We start from the raw sequence: 18,501 nt of genomic DNA, 5'->3' as shown, positions 1-18,501 counted from the left end.
TCAGCCATTAAATCCTGAATAAAGACATTTCATCCTTTTGATATGATTGGGTGTGTGATGTCAAATGTACATACAGAGACTTGCAGCTGGTCTAACTCACCTGGACAAGGGTATCTGGTGCAGTTGAGCCTCCCACCCTCACAGGTGCTGAAATGAAGAGGAGATACCAACATTCTTTTCTTGTCCTTTCTTTCTGATTGCTTCTCTGTGAGTGTGTAAATATGGTGAACATGTACATGAATGTACAATATGTGCCCCTGTGTGTGTATTATTCTGACCAGTTGTTACATCCATCAGGGGCTGCAGTGGTCTCTCCTGGCTCCAGTCGGAGTCCAGTGCTGAGATCCAGGCAGGGACAATCTTCTCTCTCTACACAGACTGTCCCGTTAGCAGACAGGATCTTTCCCTCCGTACAGTAGCACCCTGGCTCACAACGCCAATCACAGTGCTGTGGGTCAGGAAAAAATCCCCTCATCAGCACCAGAATTCTACATTTTTATCCACAAAGCATGACTTAGTCTTAAACCAGAGGTAATGGTTGGAAAAAGGAGTTTGTTTTTTTGTTTGTTTGGTGTGATACTTACTGCCAGGTCATCACAGGAGCGTGGGCAGGAGGGACCGCAGCTACTGAACACTGTGCCTGGCACTTTGGTGCATGGCGCCACTGAAAACACACACACACAGTTTGTTATACGGGTGCATTGCTACATCAGTGGAGTACTCCTTTAATATGCACATGTAGACAAAACACACTCCCACCCACATCTGCATTCTACACAATCTAAACATACCTGGGCAGTGGTCAGTGTTACAGGCGATAACCTCAGTGCCCAGCCCCTCGCAGTAATTTCCCTCCCCCTCTGGACTGGGACTGTCACACTCTCTCCTCCTGCTCCGAACACCCCCACCGCATGACTTGGTACACTCTGTCCAGTTACTCCACTGACCCCAACCACCGTCACCTAGAAGGAGCCAAAACATCAGGATCAAATAGTAAAAGAATAACACAACAGAAAACTTAACAGCAAATAAAGGTTAGTAAGATGTCAACAGATGTACAGCTGTTAGGAGCTGCAGGTGTAGTAAGTACCTCCATCAGAAAATAACATTCATTTAAAAACCCAGCAATATCAATGATTCACTGTGTCTATAATCTGTACTGTATGGACAATCTGTCTGATAAAAACAAGTCAAAGGCAAGCATGAGTGAAGATGGAAATGTGAGCTTCTCCATTCCAAATTGTTATTATAGTCATAAAGAAAGAGTTCAACTAGATTTTATATTTTTGCAGCATACTGTTCTCATAAAACTTCTGAGATGTCCTTTTTTCAAAGATTAATATAAGAATATTAATTAAAGAAAAATAAGAAATTCAAAGATGTTCCAGTAATTTTTATGTAGGCCAAGTCAGTTCACCCTGTGAACTCATCTGGATCACACACGCTTTCATTTCTTTTGACAAACTATGAAAGTGATGCTATCAGTGTGTTCACACTGTGTGTTCACACCCATTCTGTGGCTTAACATTAGAGGATGTTCCAAGGTATCTGTCCAGGCAATCGACTCATGCCAGAATAAATGAAGTATGAGCAAAAACATGAACTGTTGCTCACAGATCTTCAAAAGTAGATACGGAAGTGGTCTGACGTGCAATTCAGTTAAAATGTACATATAGTCAATGGGTTAGTGGCATAAAAATGTGATTTCAAAATATCAACAGAATGTCAATCAATGTAAATCAACACTAAACAAACTCACGGTCACATGGGGCAGTGATGCATACTTGATCCTCACGGTGAGGTCCCAGACACGGCAGGCCACTACCCGAGCGCTGGGGACTGGAACAGAACCGGTACCGAGACTGGAGACCCGCTCCACACGACACCGAACACTGACCCCAGGGAGTCCACAGCGACCAATGGCCATCAACTGGAGATTGTGTGTGTGTGTGTGTGTGTGTGTGTGTGTGTGTGTGGAGGAGCAGAATAAGAAAGACACATGTGGAACAATGAGGTGAAAGAGGACAGGAGGAAAGATTGCATGCTTATATTCATATTACTTTTTCTTTTTCTTTCAAACTCTTGAATGTGAAGTTGTGACCCACTTAAACAATGATCTGAAAACACTGAAATGACAAAGTAGATAAAGATAAATCCAACAATATTTTTTTGCCTACCATTGCAGCTGATTCGAGAGCAGTTTACCAGCCTCCCTGCTTCACATGTACTGAAATATAAACACACACAAGTTAAATCATACTTTTATCTCTTCTTTATACACTGATGAACAGAAGCAAGTGCAGCTATAGTATCATGATGGCTCATACAGCAATTAAAGAAGAAACTCAGTTATTTACCAGTTGTTGCAGTCCGTTGGGACGATGTCCCCAGGTTTGTACTGCTCTCCATCCACGTCACAGCGACAGTCAGACTCCTGGACACAAACACCATCCTGGGAATATGGAGAACAATGAAAAATAAGGGTGTAATTACTCTTTCTATATTTGCTGTTCTCTGTATTTCTGTATAGCCGCTCCAACCACCTGCTGGATAGTCCCGTGTGGACACTGGCAGCCTGGTGTACAATTACTGCTGAGGTCCATCGAGAGGTCTGTACATGACACTGCTCCCCTCACACACTGCTTCCATTCCTGGCCAGGCGGACACACTCTGCCATCACCTGAAACAGCAGCAGATTCCAAACAGAGATCAGTAAAAAATACTCATATAATACTTGTATAACCAAAAACACACATTTTTATTAAACACTGGACATCAGTGAGTTCTTGTTGTCTGATACTCACAAAACAGAAGCTCCTTGATACACCAACATTAACATGAATTATGGCAATCAAATAACAATATGTATTATCAATTAATGTGGCAATTAAATTAATTCAATTTAATTACTGATGTTGCCATAAACTATAGAAACATCTACTATGTGCCTTCTTTTTTCTTCTCTCTTCCTTTTAGCATAAATATTACAGATTATGATTAGATAGATTACAATAATCATTCCTATTTTTGTATTTTGACACCAAGTTCCCTACTATAAAACTGAAATAACATTTCAATGAATTATCCAAGGCTTTCTGTAAGTCTGTTGGAGCACCATTAAGACCTTAAAAATGGGTTTCCTTTCAGGTTTATTAATGCTGTGGTCTGGAGCAAAAACACCATCTAATGCAATAAATATCTGACAGAGGTTGTAGAATATATCTGTTGCCCATTTGTAAAATCCTGTCATTAAACCTATTAGTATTTATAGATGAGTGTGTAGTTCTTGCTGTACCACATGGCTGCAGGTTACAGGCGCTGAACTGCTGAGGGGTGCCGTGGATTCGGATGGGCCCGCGGGTTCGGGTCCTGTAACCTCCTCCACACGTGACTGAGCATTCTGACCAGGCACTCCATGGCTCCTTCACGCCTAAGACACATTACAACGGGATTAACTTCCTGATGTGGTTTGTTTTTAATTTCTTACAATGCACACTGGAAAAAAAGAAAACCAGCCATTCTAACAAGACCAGCCTCTTTAGAATCTGACGGTATGATACACTCTCCTTGGATTCTATGTACAATAACATTATTCAGCGAGGACATCTCCTCACCGAAACAGGGTTCAATGCTGCAGGTGTCAATTCCAACCCTCTCTCCTTTGCATGGACGGCCTCCGAATGCTGGAGGGGGATTGGTTCCCGAGCGGTAGCGCCTTCTCACACCAACATCACATGTTCGACTGCAAGCACTCCACTGCGTCCAGCTGCTCCAGCCACAGTCCACTGAGAAACACACATACACAGAGGATAAAGATTGAGAAAGAAAGAGACAATAAGAGAAAAACTAGCATAGAGGAGAAGAATTAAAGACTGAGAGAGGGAGGGATGGAGAAATGATAAATGTACATCTAAAACTGTATTCAACAGTAAAGTCACTTACCAGGGCAGGCAGCTGTTCCACACACCATCTCTCCATTAGTGCAGGTGCTGTTTGAGACACAACACGTGACATTTGATTTTAGAAATATCACTGCATTCCAACATTAACTGTATTCATAAAAATTTTTAGATTATATAGAGGTATGATTTTTGTCTTTTTGTCAGTACAGTACCAGTTATTGCAGGTGTCGACAGGCAGGGTGGCACCAGCTGGGTACAGCTCCCCCTGGTGGTAACATGGGCACTGTGCCAGGGGCACACAGCTGCTGTTGAACAGGTAGAAGCCCGGGGCACAGTAGCAGCCGTCGTAACAGGCGGTGGCACACTGCACCTCTGTGGAGGTCATGTCCAAACACACCCGCGGACACGCACCGCCATGAGCCTTGCACTCAGCTGCTGTCATGTGCACCATGCCCTCCGGACACACACCTGAGACGAGGAGTGGAAATAACACATGCACACTCAGGAATTCATTGTAGCGGGGGACAAACAACAGGAACAACTGCAAATATAATGCAATGCAATACAAAATTACCACAAACTAGACCCTGAAATATATAAATACAGAGTTGAATTGATACTTCATTAAGACAGAAGACAGAACAGAAAGATTGCTTTACATTATCAGATGCTCTTATAATTTGGTTGCATTACCTGAGCAGGGATGGGAGTTGCAGTCTCTTGTCTGTATGTGTGGCCCGGAGCAGCTGTTGCCCCCATGTCGTGGTGACGGTGAAGTGCAGAATCGTTCTCTTGTTTGGACACCAGAGTCACACTCAGAAGAACACTGAGACCATGGTGACCATTCTGACCAGCCGCCATTCACTAGAAGTTTACAATTTAAATCAGCCTTTTTGTTTATCTATTCTATCCCAACAGATCATTTGTGGAGAGTGGAGGGAACAGAGGAATTATAGACATGGGGGTTTCTGTGTGAGTCTACATCTGTCATACCTGGACACTGGACAGTGTTGCAAGGCTCTTGCTCCTCGCTGTCTCCATCGCAGGCAGAGAGCGCGTGTGTGTGGTTGAAGGACGTGAGTGTTTTGTTGCAGCTGCGGAATCGTCGCCTGATTCCCACATCATCTACGTGGTGGAAACATGTCTTACTGCACTCTGACCAGCCACTCCATTTACCCCAAACTCCATCTGGTTGCACTGCAAAACAAGAGGAGGGCAAGGTCATCCTATCATCCTCACATGATGAGAGTGTGAGTGAGCAATTTTATTTGATAATCCAATGAACATACAAACACAGAAGTACCTTATGCGAAATATATTTAAATAGATGATCAAAAATAAAATTAACACTATGAAGTCTTTCTTTTGCTGGTCTTTGATTTAAAGCATGCAGTACAAATTCCATATTCCAAAGAAATATCCAAAACTAAACACATAACAACACCCAACTGTGACTATTTTTATGGCTAAAAACAAAGGTGAAAGCATACAGTGTGACAGCATCAGTGTCACTAAGTGTGCGTAGTGTGTGAGTAGTTATACCAGGGAGGCAGGGGCTGGAGCAGCGGCGGGCTTCAGAGGAGTCTCCTGGACAGGGCTGGACTCTGACTGCTCCTGCTGGGTTCACTGGGGACCTGAGGAGACAAAGTCAGACAAGGACTGAATCGATTCTGTTCATCAACCTTATCCAAATATGGTTAGTGTGTAAACAGCAAAGCAATGAGTCCATAGCAAGAGCATTGAGACAGAACTGAATAATTAGAATGAACTTAATACAAACATGTGTTGCAGCAGGAAAACAAATACAGCAGGGAAAAATTAGCACGTTAGGATAAAAAAACAACTCATTTCAACTTAATTAGCACCTTTCATTCAAACATGCAGCCCAAAGTGCTTCACATAGCAAAATTAAAACACAGACAAAAATAAATAAAAGCAAAATAGACAACAATAAATAAGATTTTGCAAGACTTAAAATTACAACAATAAGAATAAAAGTCAATAAAGTAAACAGCAGGGATAAAATGATATAAAAAGCAATGATTAAAATTTAAAGACTAGGCTAAAGCTGTAACATTACTCCAAATTACAGTTGAATGCCAGATTTAAAAGATATGTGTTTAATTTCCTAGTGTTCAGAGGCAGTGTACTCCATAAAAACAGAAGGCAGCCTCACTGCTAGTTTTATGGGACACAAAAGGAACATTTAAAAGAGAAGCAGTGGAGGACCTAAATGATCTGGCTGGAACATAAAATGAAAGAAGATCTCTGACGTAGGGGGTAGCAAGGTTATTTAAAGCTTTATAAAAAGTAAAAGAATTTTAAAATCAATTCTAAAAGATACAGGTAGCCAGTGCAGTGTCTTCAGCAGTGGGACGATGTGATTGATTTTCTTTGTTTTAGTTAAGACTGGCCACAGCATTCTGAACTAGCTCTAGCTTTCTTATAGACTTTTTAGGTAATCCAGTAAAAAGGGAATTACAGTAGTCTGTACTGTTAGAAATACAAGCGTGACTGAGCATTTCAGCATCACTCTGAGTTAAAAAAGGTCTGACTGGCAATATTTATGAGATAAAAAAGGATGCTCTAATGACCTTGTTAAAATGAGAACTAAAAGTGTGTGACTTGTGTTTTAATCTGTTTGCTAAGACCACCAAGCACTGATTGCAGTTTTTTTTCCTTGCTGCTTTGGGTCCAATTAAAAGAATTTCAGTTCTCTCCTCATTTTATTTTAAAAAGTTTTTACCCATCCAAACATTAATGTCAATGAGAGAATGCAGTGCATTGGGGTCATTTGGCGATACAGAGATGTAAAATTGTGAGTGGTCAGCCTAAAAATGGTAATTGATGTGGTGATGGTTAATAATGTGTCCTGGTGGGAGTATGTATAATGAAAACAAAATTGGACCAAGAATGCGTCCTTGAGGAATACCATATTCAATACCATAAGCCTCTGATACATAAGCACCCAGACTGACAAAAAACACACAAAACAATCAAAAAAACAGTTAAATAAGACTGGCAAGCTAAAACACGGTCAGAGAGACCCGCTCATTTCTCAAGTCTGTCAATTAAAATTTCATGGTCGATTGTATCGAATGCTGCACTGAGGTCTAAGAGAAGAAGGACAGCCACGTTGTTTGGATTCACAATAATTTTCAGGTCATTTACAACTTTCAGCAGTGCCGTCTCATTGCTGTGGTTTGCTCAATAACCAGATTGGAGTTTTTCTGAAATGCTGTTGGTTTGATGAACAAGTAGTTGATTTAAAATAATTTTCTCTAAAAGTTTACCGAGGTAGATTAGAAATGGGTCTGTATTTGTTTAGCTCCGAGTAATCTAGATTGGATTTATTGAGGAGAGGTTTTACCATTTAAGTCTTGAAAGCTGTGAGGAAGATGCCTAAATTAAGAGAGGAGTTTATTATACTTCATTTTGCTTTTACGCTACTTTCATCCTGCTAATTACTTCACTGAGGGCATCTTCTGACATCATATCAAAGGATACCATAATAGATGGAGGCCCATGGGCAGGGAGATCCCAGGGAGTTTGAGTGTCTGTATTTACAATGCTGGCTGTAATAGAAAATGGAATTTTCTTAAATGCAAATTCTTTTATTTAAGAGTTGATTTATTATTAAGACTGAGAGCAGGTGATGGATTTAGAAGACTGTCCATTGTGGAAATAAGCACTTTGGGATTATTTTGGTTTTCTGAAATAATCTTTAAGAAATGGGCTTGTCTCTCTTCGAGTGCTTTATTGTAGATTATAACTTGATTTTTAAAAATGTCAAAATGAACATGTAGTTTGCTTTTCCTCCATTGTCTCTCAGCTTTTCAACAATTTCTTCTCAGCTGACAAATTGCAGCAGTTTCCCAGAGTCATTTGTGAATTAATTGCCTTTTTGTGATTTGTGCAGGAGCAACTGTATCTAATGAGATTCTTAATTAGGGTTCAAGCCCCGAAGGAGTAGAACCCTACTGAGTTTATGCTGGTTTATTGTTGTTATTATTATTTGTTTTCTGCTGCAGCAGCTTAAATTGCCATGAGCCGGAATGACTGAAAACCACGAAACTTGGCCCAATAACTGGAAATGATGTGCATGTGCTTCTCAAGAAATATGAGCCCAATCAGCTAGATGGAAACCAAGTGGACAGAATTTCATCAAAATTGGTGCACATGCTCTGGGGGCAAGTAAAAACCGAAATCTGAAGTGCCATACTGATTGGTGAGCGCAGCCTATCACATATTTGCTCATAACTCATGATGCCTTTGAGCAATGATTGATTAAACTCACTGAAGACATCCTGCACTACCTCCTGAACATACACACCGAGTTTCTATCACATTCAAAAGGGGGGACAAATGGCGGAAGTTTGAGCGCTTAATTATTGAAATGCTGCAGGCTTTGTGATGATGAAACAAGTGTGTGATTGGTCTCACTCCTTCTTTAAACAGAATTAGCTGAAGTGACTCAGCTTTGTCAAACCTGACACCCACTCATTACTGCTCACAGCTTTAATTTCGACTGATTGAGCTGCTATCTTCTGTTGAGCACAAAAAGGTTTGAACCCACTAATTGCCACTTGCAGCTATATTTTATCATTAACATTGTCAACAAGGACATCGAGGCCTCTGTTAACTGTTTAAGTGCTCCGTCCATCAAAGAATAAGGTGTTGTAGAAATCTACGACGTTAAATAAGCTCACCTGTAGCGTTGTTGTAGCCCCATTCCACATGTCACATCACATGGTGACCATGACGACCAGACTGACCATTGACAGCTCGCCACACAGCTGGAAGGGTCACAGATGATTTGTCCATCTCTGCACACACTGATGAAATAAATGGGAAATAAATATGCTTTTTTTTTTTTTTACTTATTTACAAACTCAATAGCAACATTCATTATAAAGTAGAATCCAGTGGTTCAATACAGTACTGGGACAAATTTAAGTGTGCTTGAAAAACACTTTGACTTGCAATCTAAACCCAAACATCAGCAGAATTGAAGTCATGAGGGTTTACTTAGAAACTTCATTTTAGTCTGAATTTTAGAAATGCCATCAGTTATGAAAACCAGGCCCACATCCAAAGTAAAAAATAAATGTGTCTGTGTCTCCCACCATGTGGTACACTGGTCCCTGCTGACTGCCTGTCCTGGCCGCAGCGTTTGGCCGTTCCAATGACAGACACATTGGCTGGCATTCACACATCGTCCCTCCTGAAGGTACATACCATTGGGACAGCGACACCCTGGAGAAAGACACAATTTATGTCTTAATCAGTGTTTTAGATGAAAGTTAATGAGCAACTATCTCTCTAGCAAAAATAAACATCGGCATTGCTGCAATGCAGATGGTTTATGACATTTTTTTGTTTTACAGAATGATTTAACAGAGTGTATTTGTGTGTGTACAGACTGTGTGTACAGGGAGTATATACAGACTAGTTGCATCATAGTCATAAATCGGTTGACTGGCAGGTTCCAGAACATTATCAGTGCCTCTAACAATTTTATTATAGCAGCAGAAGTTACACAAACATATAAAAGAGGCATTATTATGTATTTACTTTTTTATGAACAATAACGGGATCTGAATGAGCACAAGCCTTTCGCTTCATTTAGAAGACTATTTAAATTTTGAGCATGGTATTTCCCACTCAAGTGCCATAAATCCAGTGTTTTTAATTCAACTGAACATTATGAAAATGAAAGATCCAAATAGTGTATGGTGTTCATTCACTGCGTGTCCTACCCGGTACACATGCTGCAGTGCAGTTGCTGGTCAAGCTGAGATGTGAGCAAGTAGGAGGACAGGGCTCGACTCTCCCAGCCTGACAGTCTGCCTCAGTCACCAGCACCATGCCGCCAACACAACCTGAACGAGTCAGAGAGTACAGTCATTCATTCAAAGAAGTTCACAGATTTAATCATGCAGCAATACAATAATCAAAGTGATAAGGTATCACACTATTATCCTCAGGATAGAAGAAAATACTTCAAGACTTTTAATACCAACAGCAGAAAATAGTATTTGACAGAGTATGAGTCACCTGTCTGTGTGCCAGTGTCTTTGGTGCAGGGCTGGCTGTTGCAGCTCTGGCTCTGCAGGGTCATGCCCTCACAGTCTCGCCCACCGTTCTTAGGTGGAGGATTAGAGCAGGTTCTGTTCCTCTGCTTGACACCCCCTCCACACTCAGCATCACACTCTGACCACTCTGTCCACTCTGACCAATGACCGTCAACTAAAGGAGGACACAGGTAGGCATGAGGTTGAGATTACCATTATATTGGATATCATACTTATGAAAGAAGCATCAAATTCTAAAGGATGACAGTAGGAGACCTGGACACGCTCGAGGGAAGCAGGCTCGGCTGTCAAACTGGGCCCCATCACAGGCCCCTCCAGGCAGAGCCTCCCTCAAGATGTCCCTCTGTCGGAACAAGGAGCCCAGACCACAGGACACACTGCACGCACTCCATGCTGTCCACGAGGACATGATGCAGTCCACTAGAGGAGAGGGGAGCAAAAATTACGTGAAGATTTCCCTGTTTGGTCTTATTACCAATTTTGAGATAAACATACATCTTACCACAGTCTTTCTCATCTGACCCATCCACACAGTCCCTCTGCAGGTCACACCTGCGGTCCAGGTGAACACACTCCCCGCTGTTACAGGAGAACTGCTTGGGAGAGCAGGGGCTGGGCACCACGGGGCGCTGTGGAGTCACCGCTGGTCTAGCTGTGGTGCCTGAGTAGACATGAGAAAACAATAACAGAACTTGATTACATTTTCATAGGGCTTTTCCAGGAATAACACATCAAAGAACACTGAAACACCTTTCATTTAATTTCATATTTTACATGTGTGTGGGGTCCATTGTGGGACAAATATCATCAATCGGTGGTGTGAAGAATTTAAATAATTCTAATTTCATGTGCTTCCACTGGTTTGTCCCCTGGCAGGTTATTGATGCGTACCACAGCTTTCTTCATCTGACCCGTCCAAACAGTCCTGCCTGCCGTCACACACCTGCGCCGAGTCCACACAGCCAAATGACCGGCATGCAAACTGGCCCTCCACGCAAAGCACCCTGGGTAGGCCACCATCATGGGGGGTCGAGGTGATCCAGGGCGCTGTAAATGAATAGAAGTTAGAATCTGTCTTTTCTGTATGAAGTGCGTTAAACAATGGGTCCTGTCTGGTTAACTAGCTAAACTAGCAAGACTCTCTCACCTTTTGTGGTTTGCAACCCAGGCCTTCCAGGGTGGAGTGATGTGGTGAGATGAAGCCCAGGCTGACCTGTGGTGACCCCTGGATAGACAGATGGTCTGGTGGTCCAATGACCTGATTGTTTAAGAGAAAGACAGGCGACAAGTTTGTTTTACTGAAACATTTAAAGCTATCTACTCCTTACTGCCAAAAAACAACACATTTGATAAACAGTTGCTGTACTTATGTATACCAGTGCTTGAGGTTGTAGTCTTCTGAAGTCCAGGTTGACCTGTGACTCCTGGTGTAGCCACACTAGGAAGACCACCTCGGGACCTGGTGGTATGGAGGCCTGGGGCACCTGTTGTGCTGTGGAAACCTGGTCTCCCTGTGGAGCTGGTCTGGTTCTGCAGCCCTGGAGAGCCTCTGGTTGGAGCTGTACCTGAAGAAGGTACCGTATGTTTCTTGACAAATCTGTCACATTTACATTTTTTTATCAATTTATCATACATGGAGGGATGGGATTTGGTATGAGTGGTGTGCCATGATTCAGAGGAACAAGAATGCAAAATGTATATGAACAAACATCATCAGCTCTCACCACAGTTGATCTCGTCCGAATGGTCCTTGCAGTCTACTTGACCGTCACAAAGCACAGAGACAGGGACACATTCTTCACTGTACAGGCAGGCAAACTGGCCTGGCTTACAGCGCTGCACCGTCACTTTCCCACCATCAGAGGGAGACGTCGTCACACTGCTGGGTGTCACTAGCTCATCTACAATAGCAGAGGGAAAAGTTGTTTCATTTGTGGTGGGAAGTCAGTTTTACAGCCAACCATTAGTTCGGGAAAACAAGAGTGAACATTCAAAGACTCAATTCCTCACCTCCTCTGCAGCCGAGGATCTCAACACGCAGGTAGAAGGTGTGTCTGAACTCCACGGGGATGATGCGCAGGTAGCGAGCTCTGACCAGCCGACCAAGCCAGCGGGTCACAGGGGTCCTGCCCACCATCCGCACCTCGAACACCTACACCACAAAAAAGAAGACCACATGTAAAGAGGCTTTGTTTTCCCCAACATGTTCATAACACATTTCACTGTATGAGGATTTATACAAATACAGAAACAACTTGATGTTAAATATGACTTCAAATGTCCAACTGACTACAAATACCTTTGCAGGGCCACCATGTCTGCCACTCTCAGTATAGTCTGTGAAGAGGCTGCTGTGCAGGGCAAAGGCCAGGCGGAATTTAGTGAGGTAACCCCACATACGTTCACTGCCCTGGGTCACCACCCCTGATACCCACGTGGGCTCCAGGAAGTCCACCTGAAAATATGGCTGTGGGTCTCTAGGCAAGGGGCTCCATCCTGGCTCCATAACCTGACTACAAGTGCCATAGAAGAAATCTTTTATCATTTTTGTGAGTGCTTTATAATCTCCTTTATTATCTCCTTTAAAAATTTAACAGCAAAATACTATATATCAAAAGATTTTTACAGTATATGCATGCAGAAAACTGCATCAAATGTTTAGGCTATAATACCATTTAGTTGTGATAAACATACAAAGATCAGATCACTCACACGTTGGGGATTATGTTTAGTCGGCCAGCATCAGCAGGGTTGTTCTCACGATGTGAGGATGAGGTCAACTGACCGTAACGAATTCTCCCATCCTCCAATCCAAGGGGAGAGGAGCAGATGCCTGTAGAATATTAGGACTCTTGATACCATTCACACAGCCAGTTTGGCATTCTGAACACCTCAGATACAACACACTAAAGGATCGGGTCTGAAGCAAAATTTTAACATTTTATTTGAAAATGTGAAATTATTCAAATTTGCAAAAAGTAAGCTGCGACTTGCAATATGAGAACATTTCCTTTCACATTCATTTTGACTTGTTTAACTAATCAAAAGGAACACCATACTTCTGACCCATACATGAGCCTGTGAGATGACTGTAAGACTTGCAAAATTAGCAGCATTTTGTGAGTGACAATCAGGCCCCGAAGGCCAACAACTGAGATTTTCAAAACGAAGAACTCAAGTCCACGGAAAATAAATAAATCTAAATTGTATTTAACACTCACCGCGATGTCCTGGGCCTCCATCCTGTAAATATATTAGAAAATAAATTGTTATATGTTATATATATGATATGAACCTATATTAACACTAGTGCCCTTTGGATTTTGTCTAATTCTTGACAGGAATACATAAGGGCTTGTTCATTAATTCTGTCAACTAATCTTTGATTCTTAAGGAAAATAAGAGACAGACTCCCTGGATTCCAAAATTTATAAGAGACCCTTGGGTCTGCTCTTATAAATTCTGCAGAACTGACCTTTGTAACCCTCTTAGTGGGGGTTGATCAGTGATGCTTAACAGAGTCAAAGACCTAAAGGCCACTTGGACCTGAGTAAAACAACAAGTAGTTTGGTTGAAAGAATGAAGTTTCAAAAATTATAGGAATGTAAAGATACTCTTTGAAGGATTTGAGTTTAAAGTTTCATTTATTGTTAAACAATAGACATGTTGAATGCTTTTATATTATGAAGTAAGTTATGTCAACTTATATTTAAATATGTTTCTGAAAGTAATCTAATCACATAAGTGTTGCCTGACTTTATTTCCTTTCACTATAGTATTAAACTTTATTTTAGTAGATAGTTTAAGTTGTGTAAATAGTTTAAGAAAGTTGAACTAATGAAGGTTGTATGCTGAAACATTGTGAAGTGTTAATATGAAGATTAATGTTTGTTATTAGAAGAACTGACTTATCATGAATCATGTAAATTGTTTAACTGTTTTTGAATGGTTTCACAAATATACAAGCTGACAGAACCGTTATTAATCAGAAATATCATGAATGCTTGGACATAATGAAAAGAATGTGTTTACAGCTTTAATGTGAAATAATAGGCAACAGTGACTTGAAGTGTGAGTTTCTGCATGTAAAAACTCAGAATTATATTTCATGAAATTCCTTTACTTCAGGAGACGCAGGCTGCAAAGCACCAGCCACACCTAAAGCCTCTAGAACAAAGAAAGTGAATATTCATCAATAATTCGGCGTGAAACCCTTTAGAACACACTTCTTTGAGCTGGCCTCCAAGAACTCAAGAAAACTCTTAAGGGGTCTCTTTTATTTTTATTCAACCATATATATCCGTATTTAACCTTTTATTGCAACACACGTACGTAAACAACTACAGTATTTTATTTTGAAGTAGACGCTGCTGAAGACTTGAGCGTAGTCAGACTAAACTTTGTTCAACACTCAACTTAAGTTACTACAAGCCAACCAAAAGCCTGAATCTGCAACTTAAACCCTTTAAGTAGAAGAAGAAGAAGAAGAAGAAGATGAAGAAGAAGAAAAAGAAAAAGAAGAAGAAAAAGAAGAATACTTGAAACTGCTCTCTGAGAGCAAGACTGCAACCCAGAAGTGAAGCCGGCCTGAAGACTCTGCCAGAGCAGCCTGAAACAGCTTGATTCTTTACCAGCATTCAATGCCTCTGCATCCACTGAGATGCGCCACCACCCACAGCTGATACGGGCTCTTTCACTGCAACACCACTGGTGATGCTGCGTCAAACAACGCTGGACCTGCCAAGATGACGCCTCTACCAAGACGACACACCTCAACAGTAAGGCATGACATGGCTTTGTGATCAAGGGTTGATGTCGAATAACGTTAAAATTAAAGAATTTATTTCGAGAAGTTGAATGAGCTTTTCCCTTAGCATTTCCCGGTACAACACGTTAAGCCTCGAGTCACGCACTTCGAGCCACTCTTGCTGAATAATTTTCTTTATTAATTTTTATCATTCTTAGGCCTTATTTATTTATGTATTTATTTTACTTTCTTTTTATTTATTATGTTCTGTATATTATCTGTATATATTATATTATCTATGCTTTATCATGTATCCTCAAGACGTTAAGCTATTAATAAATGTCTTCATTTATCCTAAAAGTGTTTGGCTGTTTCTTTGAGCTGCAGTAAACAGAGGTCACTGTTTGGGACAAGAACTTACAATTGTGAGACTGATTCATTGATTAAACTGAACAAGGGTTAGTGCTCCCTCCTGGCACTAACAAATCCTAACCAAAAAGGAGGTGGTGCCCTAATGTTCATAAACGGTGTATAAACAGCAGTGACACTGAAATGGAGATTTTGGAGGAACTGATGATTTCCTGAAATGTTTCTTTACCGTTGGTGTTACTGCAGGATGAGTAACAGCAGCTCTGGATGGAGTCCTCAGAGGGGAAGGGGTGGGTGTGTATGGTCTGTAGATTGACACACAACAATGACAAGAAGTAAATACAGTGGCTAATATCTTATTTTATAACTTTAATATACAAAAAAGAATGTAAGAGATGATAGATCAGCAATAAGCACAATTTATGGATAAACAAAATTTTGATTTATCAAACACCAAAATTAAAGTAACTACTAATATTAATACTGCAACAAATAATGATAACGCCACTCCACCTGTCTGACTGGGTGATGTTTTCCTGTGGGTGGCAGCCAGTTTCATCCTCTCCTCTGGGACAGTGGGGAATCCCATCACAACGCTGCCCTGCCTCAATGCAGCCCCCTGGTGGAGGGCAGGAGAACTGACCAGCAGGGCAGCTGCGTGGACTGGTGGTTGTAGAGGAGGGCTGTGTACCTGCATGTGAGGAATGACCACAAGGAGTAAGAATGATTCTATATTCATTTTTGGTTTGTGTGAATTACAAAACCCATGAGAAGTTAAGTAAGAAGTTAATAAAAGTCAAAGGTGTGTTAGGATGGAAAGCTCACCGCAGTACTTCTCATCTGATCCATCACCACAGTCATTGACCCCATCACAGACAACTCCCAGTGGACCTGCTGGCACACAGCGACCATTCTCACACTGGAACTCCTTCTCTCTGCAGCCTCCTACTGGGGAGACTGGGGAGGGAGGAGTGGGGGTAGTCAACCAGCGATAACCTGGAGGAGAGAGCATTTTAGAACCCAATTTGTGCACAAAATATGTATATAACACCAACAAAGTAGCCATGAACTATCCACTAACCATCTCCACAGCCCATGATCTCAAGGCGAAGGTAGATGCCATTCTGAAAGTCATGTGGCAACAAGCGGAAAAACTGAGCTGACACCATCCTGTCCAGTCTGCTCTCAGCCACCCCTCGATCATCATGGTTACCAAGGAAAACCTAGGGGGACAGCGATAATAGATTGATTTAAAGACTTTAAAGTCAATGCTGAAAAGTTGCTTGGACTTGGTTCGGTGTCAGACCTTGGCTCTGGGCCGGGCATCAGCAATGAGCTCTTTGTAAGTGTACCACTGTCTGCCATCCTGGCTGAACTGGAGGTAGAAACTAGATACATAAGTGCCAAACACACCACCACCTTGGGTTAGCACACCTGGATTAGGATTGAGAAAGACGAAGAACAGAGGGAGAAAGACAATTAAATCACAATTTAAATGAGAAGATATGTGGATTGATGAAAAAATTCAAGAGTACACATCACACTACATCAAGAATTTGAATTGTACTACGATTGCATGTGCAGGCATAAATGTTTACCAGTGATGTTGTATGGCTTCAGTAGGTCTATCTGTAGGTAGGGGCTTTGTGTGTTGCCACTGTGTCCCTCAGGGCTCCGCTGTGGCAGGTCCTTATACTCCTCTGGTTCTGGACTCCAGCCCTAAAAATAAACATTTTGCACACCTAATGTTACATGTTGCACAATATTACACTTGCAAAGTAGCACAGTAGAACACAAATAAAACTCTAGGCAAGAAAGTAAATCAGTATAGTTCCCAAAATGTCTAACTATACTTTTAAGCAAAAACCTGAGGCACCAAACTTTTTTATTTTGTCTTTTTTTCAAAGCTCAGATGAGAACGGCAGTCCTGAGGCTGGTGGGCATTTAACAACTTGCTTAACAATCTAGAAAATTCCTGGTAAATTCCAGCAGGATGCATGTGTGCCAGTACAAAGTCAGGTTGTACTGTATAAACCGCTGGTCTAAATTGGTCCTGATATACCTGGAGGTCCCTATGGGGGTCCCAGCCATGAAGACGAGCTGCCTCAGGGGGGTGACCAGTCTGCTGAGACGAGGCACTGAAACTGGAAGCTGGGAGAGACTGAACACCCAGAGGAGACCAACACTCATCTGAAAATTGAATTGAAAATGACAAAGAGTGAAAAACAGATGGACGAAACCTCAGATGATCACATAATAGACGTCTGTCCTAAATGCTGAGATCCTCTAACTCTATCATTGACATTACATGACCATCTGATCATATGAAAAAGACACTAACCATCAGGAGGAAGTGGATATGTGGGAACCAGGGGTGTAGTGCCCTCTCCTGGCTTGGAAGTCACAGTGGCAGGGCTGATTGTCACTGGAATGGTGTCATTGGCTCCTACATGCAGATGTGTTGTAAAACAGAAAGATTAATGTCAAGAGAACAATGTCAATTAATCCATATTTTCAACAATGAACAAGAAGTGTCGGGGGATAAGGAATCTGACAAAACAGGCTTTTCAGAAGTATTGCAGTATTTACATTATAATTTGGCCATTTTTTCTTTGAACTTCATTAACATATTACCATAAGTGCTGGACTAAAAAGTAACAAACAGAAGGCAAGACAATAAATTACTTAACTACTACTGTTTCTTTTTTCTTTTCTTTTTTTACAATCAATTACAACTATTTAACATACTTTATTAATACTTTCGACTGTAGCTAAAGTCAAATTACACTCTCCCTGTTCAGTGTTATTAATTATTTATCTATCATTATCTATTATGTGAGCTCTGTTAGTTATAGTACAGTTCATTCCCATTACATGTTTTAACTGTCACATTTCTGTTTGTCACATACGACTAAACTCCTTTCAAAGTGAACTGCTTCTGTTTATACAGGAAATATTATCTAAAAACATAAAAGCAATTACAAGCACAAACTTTACATATATTAGTTATAACGTGTGGGGTAATTTACAATCTTTATCCCTGTGTAATCTCTATGAAGTTTGAGCTACTTGACTCCTAAGTTCCTGTTGGATAAATTGTTGGATCTCTTTTCAACTACCGTTTGACAGTTTTCCTCAGCAGTTATAGTGAGTGGTCTTTTGTGAGATACTGTATGTCTGTGGTCAGTACGAGATGGAAAGTGACAAGAACCTTAGAAAAAAGGATACATTGGTTAACAAAGTAAAATAAAACACTCCACCACTCCCTCCAAGGAATAAACAGGTTGAGTCTGTGTGTATGTCCAAAAGCACATCCCACAACATTTCCTATCATTTATCGGGATCCAGTCATCTGTGACATCAGTGGTTAGCCGTGTAGTGCCCTTTG

General features: G+C 41.2%; 1 protein-coding gene across 4 annotated transcripts in view; it reads right to left on the bottom strand.

Moving 5' to 3' along the window:
• The window catches only part of sspo (SCO-spondin), a 91,446-nt gene that overhangs the window by 35,360 nt on the left and 37,585 nt on the right, over positions 1–18,501 (bottom strand). For all 4 annotated transcript variants that reach the window (XM_067577444.1, XM_067577446.1, XM_067577445.1 and 1 more), the window contains 37 exons: positions 17,455–17,559; positions 17,176–17,303; positions 16,712–16,832; positions 16,420–16,547; positions 16,195–16,336; positions 15,939–16,109; positions 15,627–15,804; positions 15,343–15,418; positions 13,219–13,240; positions 12,710–12,830; positions 12,297–12,510; positions 12,008–12,149; positions 11,722–11,898; positions 11,374–11,562; positions 11,145–11,255; positions 10,889–11,044; positions 10,500–10,658; positions 10,253–10,417; positions 9,960–10,151; positions 9,662–9,784; positions 9,029–9,158; positions 8,612–8,737; positions 5,445–5,536; positions 4,896–5,099; positions 4,596–4,766; positions 4,115–4,370; positions 3,943–3,989; positions 3,615–3,785; positions 3,296–3,430; positions 2,544–2,680; positions 2,358–2,452; positions 2,178–2,227; positions 1,760–1,930; positions 792–962; positions 585–664; positions 279–448; positions 101–147 (listed from right to left, as the gene is read on the bottom strand). In XM_067577444.1, the coding sequence (XP_067433545.1) occupies positions 101–147; positions 279–448; positions 585–664; positions 792–962; positions 1,760–1,930; positions 2,178–2,227; positions 2,358–2,452; positions 2,544–2,680; positions 3,296–3,430; positions 3,615–3,785; positions 3,943–3,989; positions 4,115–4,370; positions 4,596–4,766; positions 4,896–5,099; positions 5,445–5,536; positions 8,612–8,737; positions 9,029–9,158; positions 9,662–9,784; positions 9,960–10,151; positions 10,253–10,417; positions 10,500–10,658; positions 10,889–11,044; positions 11,145–11,255; positions 11,374–11,562; positions 11,722–11,898; positions 12,008–12,149; positions 12,297–12,510; positions 12,710–12,830; positions 13,219–13,240; positions 15,343–15,418; positions 15,627–15,804; positions 15,939–16,109; positions 16,195–16,336; positions 16,420–16,547; positions 16,712–16,832; positions 17,176–17,303; positions 17,455–17,559 (5,073 nt within the window). The remainder of the gene's footprint in view (positions 1–100; positions 148–278; positions 449–584; positions 665–791; positions 963–1,759; positions 1,931–2,177; positions 2,228–2,357; positions 2,453–2,543; positions 2,681–3,295; positions 3,431–3,614; positions 3,786–3,942; positions 3,990–4,114; positions 4,371–4,595; positions 4,767–4,895; positions 5,100–5,444; positions 5,537–8,611; positions 8,738–9,028; positions 9,159–9,661; positions 9,785–9,959; positions 10,152–10,252; positions 10,418–10,499; positions 10,659–10,888; positions 11,045–11,144; positions 11,256–11,373; positions 11,563–11,721; positions 11,899–12,007; positions 12,150–12,296; positions 12,511–12,709; positions 12,831–13,218; positions 13,241–15,342; positions 15,419–15,626; positions 15,805–15,938; positions 16,110–16,194; positions 16,337–16,419; positions 16,548–16,711; positions 16,833–17,175; positions 17,304–17,454; positions 17,560–18,501) is intronic.

Source organism: Thunnus thynnus, chromosome 21 (assembly GCF_963924715.1).
Source record: "Thunnus thynnus chromosome 21, fThuThy2.1, whole genome shotgun sequence".
Classification (NCBI taxonomy): domain Eukaryota; kingdom Metazoa; phylum Chordata; class Actinopteri; order Scombriformes; family Scombridae; genus Thunnus; species Thunnus thynnus.
This window is presented reverse-complemented; position numbering and strand designations above follow the sequence as displayed.